Source organism: Haliotis rufescens, unplaced genomic scaffold (assembly GCF_023055435.1).
Source record: "Haliotis rufescens isolate VD_foot unplaced genomic scaffold, xgHalRufe1.0.p SCAF_3, whole genome shotgun sequence".
NCBI classification, from domain to species: Eukaryota; Metazoa; Mollusca; class Gastropoda; order Lepetellida; family Haliotidae; genus Haliotis; species Haliotis rufescens.
The window spans coordinates 5,232,413-5,239,653 of record NW_025964001.1 but is presented as its reverse complement, the minus strand read 5'-3'; the positions used below and the strand labels follow the sequence as shown (position 1 = coordinate 5,239,653).

Below are 7,241 nucleotides of genomic sequence, written 5' to 3'. Positions count from 1 at the left end.
GTCAGTGATGTGTGTATCGGCTAGTGCTGTGTTAGGTCTGCTCGGTGTTGTGGTCAGTGATGTGCGTATCGGCTAGTGCTGTTTGTTATAACTAGGTCAGCTTGGTGTTGAGGTCAGTGATGTGTGTATCGGCTAGTGCTGTGTGTTATAACTAGGGCTGCTTGGTGTTGTGGTCAGTGATGTGTGTATCGGCTAGTGATGTGTGTTATTACTAGGGCCGCTTGGTGTTGAGGTCAGTGATGTGTGTATCGGCTAGTGCTGTGTGTTAGGTCTGCTCGGCGTTGAGGTCAGTGATGTGTGTATCGGCTAGTGCTGTGTGTTATAATTAGGGCTGCATGGTGTTGTGGTCAGTGATGTGTGTATCGGCTAGTGATGTGTGTTATTACTAGGGCCGCTTTGTGTTGAGGTCAGTGATGTGTGTATCGGCTAGTGTTGTGTGTTAGGGCTGCTCGGTGTTGTGGTCAGTGATGTGTGTATCGACTGGTGATGTGTATTAGGGCTGCTCGGTGTTGAGTTTAGTGATGTGTGTATCGGCTAGTGCTGTGTGTTATAACTAGGGCTGCTTGGTGTTGTGGTCAGTGATGTGTGTATCGGCTAGTGATGTGTGTTATAATTAGGGCTGCTTGGTTTTGTGGTCAGTGATGTGTGTATCGGCTAGTGATGTGTGTTATAACTAGGGCTGCTCGGTGTTGTGGTCAGTGATGTGTGTATCGTCTAGTGCTGTGTGTTAGGGCTGCTCGGTGTTGTGGTCAGTGATGTGTGTATCGACTGGTGATGTGTATTAGGGCTGCTCGGTGTTGAGGTCAGTGATGTGTGTATCGGCTAGTGATGTGTGTTATTCCTAGGGCCGCTTGGTGTTGTGGTCAGTGATGTGTATATCGGCTAGTGATGTGTGTTATAACTAAGGCTGCTTGGTGTTGTGGTCAGTGATGTGTGTATCGGCTAGTGATGTGTGTTATAACTAAGGCTGCTCGGCGTTGAGGTCAGTGATGTGTGTATCGGCTAGTGTTGTTTGTTATAACTAGGTCTGCTCGGTGTTGTGGTCAGTGATGTGTGTATCGGCTAGTGCTGTGTGTTATAACTAGGTCTGCTTGGTGTTGTGGTCAGTGATGTGTGTATCGGCTAGTGCTGTGTGTTATAACTAGGGCTGCTCGGTGTTGTGGTCAGTGATGTGTGTATCGGCTAGTGCTGTTTGTTATAACTAGATCTGCTCGGTGTTGAGGTCAGTGATGTGTGTATCGGCTAGTGCTGTTTGTTATAACTAGGGCTGCTTGGTGTTGTGGTCAGTGATGTGTGTATCGGCTAGTGCTGTGTGTAAGTTCAGCTCTGCGTTGAGGTCAGTGATTCGTGTATCGGCTAGTGCTGTGTGTTATAATTAGGGCTGCTTGGTGTTGTGGTCAGTGATGTGTGTATCGGCTAGTGATGTGTGTTATTACTAGGGCCGCTTGGTGTTGTGGTCAGTGATGTGTGTATCGGCTAGTGCTGTGTGTTAGGGCTGCTCGATGTTGTGGTCAGTGATGTGTGTATCGACTGGTGATGTGTATTAGGGCTGCTCCGTGTTGAGTTTAGTGATGTGTGTATCGGCTAGTGCTGTGTGTTAGGGCTGCTCGGTGTTGTGGTCAGTGATGTGTGTATCGACTGGTGATGTGTATTAGGGCTGCTCGGTGTTGAGGTCAGTGATGTGTGTATCGGCTAGTGCTGTGTGTTATAATTAGGGCTGCTCGGTGTTGAGGTCAGTGATGTGTGTATCGGCTAGTGCTGTGTGTTAGGGCTGCTCGGTGTTGTGGTCAGTGATGTGTGTATCGACTGGTGATGTGTATTAGGGCTGCTGGGTGTTGAGGTCAGTGATGTGTGTATCGGCTAGTGCTGTGTGTTATAACTAGGGCTGCTCGGTGTTGAGGTCAGTGATGTGTGTATCGGCTAGTGCTGTGTGTTATAATTAGGGCTGCTCGGTGTTGAGGTCAGTGATGTGTGTATCGGCTAGTGCTGTGTGTTATAATTAGGGCTGCTTGGGGTTGAGGTCAGTGATGTTTGTATCGGCTAGTGCTGTTTGTTATAATTAGGGCTGCTCGGTGTTGTGGTCAGTGATGTGTGTATCGGCTAGTGCTGTGTGTTATAACTAGGGTTGCTTGGTGTTGAGGTCAGTGATGTGTGTATCGGCTAGTGCTGTGTGTTATGTCTGCTCGGTGTTGTGGTCAGTGATGTGTGTATCGGCTAGTGCTGTGTGTTAGGGCTGCTCGGTGTTGTGGTCAGTGATGTGTGTATCGGCTAGTGCTGTGTGTTAGGGCTGCTCGGTGTTGTGGTCAGTGATTCGTGTATCGGCTAGTGCTGTGTGTTATAACTAGGGTTGCTTGGTGTTGAGGTCAGTGATGTGTGTATCGGCTAGTGCTGTGTGTTATAACTAGGGTTGCTTGGTGTTGAGGTCAGTGATGTGTGTATCGGCTAGTGCTGTGTGTTAGGGCTGCTCGGTGTTGTGGTCAGTGATGTGTGTATCGGCTAGTGCTGTGTGTTATGTCTGCTCGGTGTTGTGGTCAGTGATTCGTGTATCGGCTAGTGCTGTGTGTTAGGGCTGCTCGGTGTTGTGGTCAGTGATGTGTGTATCGGCTTGTGATGTGTGTTAGGCTAGGGCAGCTTGGCGTTACGGTCAGTGATGTGTGTATCGGCTTGTGCTGTTTGTTATAATTATGGCAGTTTGGTGTTGTGGTCAGTGATGTGTGTATCGGCAAGTGCAGTGCGTTTTGGATGCTCGTTGTTGTGAACATATCTGATATGTCCCATGACAATTTCTAAAGGTGTTGCCCAATTCTTACATTATGTGGATCTTGTGAGCAAAAAAAGACCCCGCCCTGATGAGCAAGAAACATGACGGCTTGCATGATGGTAACCGAACGATTTGTCTTAGTACTCGTTGGTTTTACTGTCGTCGGAAGCAGTTCGTCGATTTATTCGTTGGTTTTAATTTTCATCACTACTTTGTGGGCACGGGTGGGCCAGTCGTCTAAGGTGCCGCTGTGCAGAGTTGCGTCCCTTGGGCACGCCAGAAACCTTTGATTGTGGGTTCGAATCCCGGTTCGACCCGATTATGTTTCTAGGTTTGTCAGCACCATACCCGTGCCGTGCTCACCGAAGTGGTAAACGTCTGAGACCTGCATCACTTCGGGTTTTCTTCCCACATTAAGCTGACATGCCGTGATATAACTGGAATAATGTTAAAAGCGGCGTTAAACCCAACTCACTCCCTCACTCACTCATCACCATTTTGCCTTTTACTCCCAATGAAATATGTTTCGGCGGAAACTGATTATTCTCTAGCGTTGACATAATATTTATAAAATATATATGGTTGTATGTATTCATCGATGATGCAGCCCCGTGAAGTGTTGACGATGAAATTCTGAAGCTGTTAGTAAAACCTGCCCGATTTATACGCCCATATAGACTTGGGTGTTATGTAGTATGTTTTAGAAACATATGCTGACAGACTGTTTCATGTGAGTAAACTACGAAAAGGGCACCAGCTGCTGTTATATAAATATTTGGTTCTTTTATATATGCTTTTCGGACATTAATGGCTATTAAATGAATTATTTATGCTCTGTAACGTTTCACTTTTTCAAACATTATTTCTATATTATTTTATTACTTTTTTATCAAAGCCCTGTTTCACAAAGCGATCGTAGCCCTACGACGATCGTAACTCCTGGGCCCACTTGCACAAAGCGATCTTAGCGCTAAGACTATTGTAAGCCTATGTTAAAGTATAGGAGTTACGATCATCTTAGCGCTAAGATCGCTTTGTGCAAGTGGGTCCAGTTCTTTTACATAGACCTACGGCAGCGCTACGATCACTTTGGGTGATCACTTTGGGTGATCACTTTAACCAGCGTTAATGTTGTTGTTTTTATGATAAGATTTATAAATGTCAAACTTTCGAGTTACAAAATAAATAGGGGAGTCTACAGGGATGCCGGTACAGTGTGTATTCAGTTGGTGTTACTGCAAATTTAGCATTTCATTATTCATTGCCAGTATGAATGATTGGTCAAATAAAGATAACATATTGGACGTTGTTTATCTTTTGTCCATTCCTGAGTAGCGGCGGGGATGCAGGATGGTCCAGGGCGACAAAGAGCGGCACAGGTAGAACTAGAGTGACATGGAGCGGCGCAGTGTTGGACAGTGGGACGCTGGGAGAAACAGAGGGGTACGGAGGGGATGGGCGAGGTATTAGGGAGGAACGAAGTGGCACGGAGCGGCCGGGTGGGCTACATGGAGGTAGGAAGTGTTACGGAGCGGCTGAGTGGGGTACATGGAGGGACGGAGTGGTATGGAGCGGCTGGGTTGGGTACATGGAGGAACGGGGTGGTTTGGAGTGGCTGGGTGTGGTACATGGAGGAACGGGGTGGTATGGAGCGGCTGGGTGGGGTACATGAAGGAACAGAGTGGTATGGAGCAGCTTTGTGGGGTACATGGAGGAACGGCGTCATATATAGCTGGAATATTGCTGAGTGCGTCGTTAAACAAACAAACAAACAAACATGGAGGAACGAAGAGGTATGGAGCGGCAGGGCGAGGTATTAGGGAGGAACGAAGTGGTACGGAGCGGCAGGGCGAGGCATTAGGGAGGAACGGAGTGGTAAGGAGAGGTTGGGCGAGGTATAAGGGAGGAACGAAGTGGTATGGAGCGGCTGGGCTAGGTATTAGGGAGGAACGGAGTGGTATGTAGCGTCAGGGCGAGGTATTAGGGAGGAACGGAGTGGTATTGAGCAGCTGGACGAGGTATTAGGGAGGAACGAAGTGGTATGGAGCGGATGGGTGGGGTACATGGAGGAACGGAGTGGTATGGAACGGCTGGGTGGGGTACATGAAGGAACGGAGTGGTATGGAACGGCTGGGTCGGGTACATGGAGGAACGGAGTGGTATGGAGCGGCTGGGTGGGGTACATGAAGGAACGGAGTGGTATGGAGCGGCTGGGTGGGGTACATGGAGGAACGGAGTGGTATGGAACGGCTGGGTGGGGTACATGGAGGAACGGAGTGGTATGGAGCGGCAGGGTCGGGTACATGGAGGAACGGAGTGGTATGGAGCGGCTGGGTGGGGTACATGAAGGAACGGAGTGGTATGGAGCGGCTGGGTCGGGTACATGGAGGAACGGAGTGGTATGGAACGGCTGGGTGGGGTACATGAAGGAACGGAGTGGTATGGAGCGGCTGGGTCGGGTACATGGAGGAACGGAGTGGTATGGAGCGGCTGGGTAGGGCAATGGAGGAAGTAAGTGGTACGGAGCGGCTGGATGTGGTACATGGAGGAACGGAGTGGTATGGAACGGCAGGGTGGGGTACATGGAGGAACGGAGTGGTATGGAGCGGCTGGGTGGGGTACTTGAAGGAAGGAAGTGGTATGGAGCGGCTGGGTGGGATACATGGAGGAACGGAGTGGTATGGAGCGGCTGGGTGGGGTACTTGAAGGAAGGAAGTGGTATGGAGCGGCTGGGTGGGGTACATGGAGGAACGGAGTGGTATGGAGCGGCTGGGTTGGGTACATGGAGGAACGGAGTGGTATGGAGCGGCTGGGTGGGGTACATGGAGGAACGGAGTGGTATGGAGCGGCTGGGTCGGGTACATGGAGGAACGGAGTGGTATGGAGCGGCTGGATGTGGTACATGGAGAAACGGAGTGGTATTGAGCGGCTGGTTGGGGCAATGGAGGAACGGAGTGGTACGGAACGGCTGGGTGGGGCAATGGAGGAGCGGAGTGGTATGGAGTGGCTGGGTGGGGCAATGGAGGAACGAAGTGGTACGGAACGGCTGGGTGGAGCAATGGAGGAGCGGATTGGTACGGCGCGGCTGGGTGGGGCAATGGAGGAACGGAGTGGTACGGAGCGGCTGGGTGGGGCAATGGAGGAGCGGAGTGGTATGGAGCGGCTAGGTGGGGCAATGGAGGAACGAAGTGGTACGGAACGGCTGGGTGGGGCAATGGAGGAACGAAGTGGCACGGAACGGCTGGGTGGGGCAATGGAGGAGCGGAGTGGTATGGAGCGGCTGGGTGGGGCAATGGAGGAACGAAGTGGTACGGAACGGCTGGGTGGGGCAATGGAGGAACGAAGTGGTACGGAACGGCTGGGTGGGGCAATGGAGGAACGAAGTGGTACGGAACGGCTGGGTGGGGCAATGGAGGAACGGAGTGGTACGGAACGGCTGGGTGGGGCAATGGAGGAACGGAGTGGTACGGAGCGGCTTGGTGGAGCAATGGAGGAACGAAGTGGTACGGAGCGGCTGGGAGGAACGGAGCTGCGCAGGGAGCAATAACATAACGCATACATTGCTACAAACAGACACACGCACTCAAAACCATTCCAACTCTCTATCACGGCGGTTTTCCCATTTCATCCTTGCTAAGATAAAACTGCTCCATGTATCAGCTGATTGTATATCTACAGATCACGAGATAACAACCAGTTAGAATGTCTTGCTCCCTCCGAGGATCATTCAGCGAACGAGCCGCCATTTTGATTTTCTTTTCAGCGTTCGATCGACTCAGTTTTCTATAATTGACAACCCATTCTGATGGACCCTTCAGATTATAACTGCTGGTCTTTATCGTATGTAAAATATAATTATTTTAATTAATAGTCTCGCTATTCCGACTGTCCATGTGTGAATGGAAATTGCCCGCTACCTGTGCAGGTATCGATCGCATGGCCGTGTCATCTGTGAGGCATCGACCTGTTGGGAGACACAATCAGCAGCAGTGGGAGTCACGACACTGCTAACCAGTCCTAACCAATACCCAGGAACCCAGTACTAAATTGAAACTGACGTAACACGCAGGTTGTTTGGACAGAAGAACTGATTAAACAACCCCTGCATTTGTCACTTCCATTTTTTAAACTCTCTTCCATCTTTTGTCAAGACCCCTACGGCATTGGCTTGTAATTACCTACCCTATATCTATATAATGATAATCGGTGTTTATACTCCACGGGGAATGTTTGTCATCATGGTAACGTATCTCACTGGCTGCGTTTGTCCAAGGCTGGAATATGTTGAAATCATTAGAGCTGTTTAATCAAGATATCATTCAAAATCTACTTGTTTTCAACATAAATGCCATATTCTTTGAAGACTTTAAGTTACAAAATATCTGTGTGGTTTACAGGGGTTTGAGTTAGCACTGAAAACATGAACAGAGGAAGGTGTAGGAACAAGTGGGTTTAATCGAAACAAATATATTGTCACAGA

The 7,241-nt window shown here is 49.6% G+C and overlaps 2 protein-coding genes across 2 annotated transcripts; both read left to right on the top strand.

Moving 5' to 3' along the window:
* Positions 1 to 4,824: 4,824 nt before the first annotated feature.
* LOC125384319 lies at positions 4,825 to 5,259 on the top strand. Its single transcript, XM_048403297.1, has one exon. It carries the CDS (start codon positions 4,825 to 4,827, stop codon positions 5,257 to 5,259), a length of 435 nt encoding a protein of 144 aa, XP_048259254.1.
* Positions 5,260 to 5,423: 164 nt separating this feature from the next.
* On the top strand, positions 5,424 to 6,308 carry LOC125384318 (heterogeneous nuclear ribonucleoprotein M-like). The gene has a single exon (XM_048403296.1). The coding sequence runs from the start codon at positions 5,424 to 5,426 to the stop codon at positions 6,306 to 6,308; it is 885 nt and encodes a 294-aa protein (XP_048259253.1).
* Positions 6,309 to 7,241: the final 933 nt, after the last annotated feature.

Excerpts from the sequence above, each read along its gene's own strand:
- LOC125384318 (XM_048403296.1), top strand. The coding sequence starts at position 5,424 with ATGGAGGAACGGAGTGGTATGGAGCGGCTGGGTGGGGTACTTGAAGGA.
- LOC125384319 (XM_048403297.1), top strand. The coding sequence starts at position 4,825 with ATGGAGGAACGGAGTGGTATGGAACGGCTGGGTGGGGTACATGAAGGA.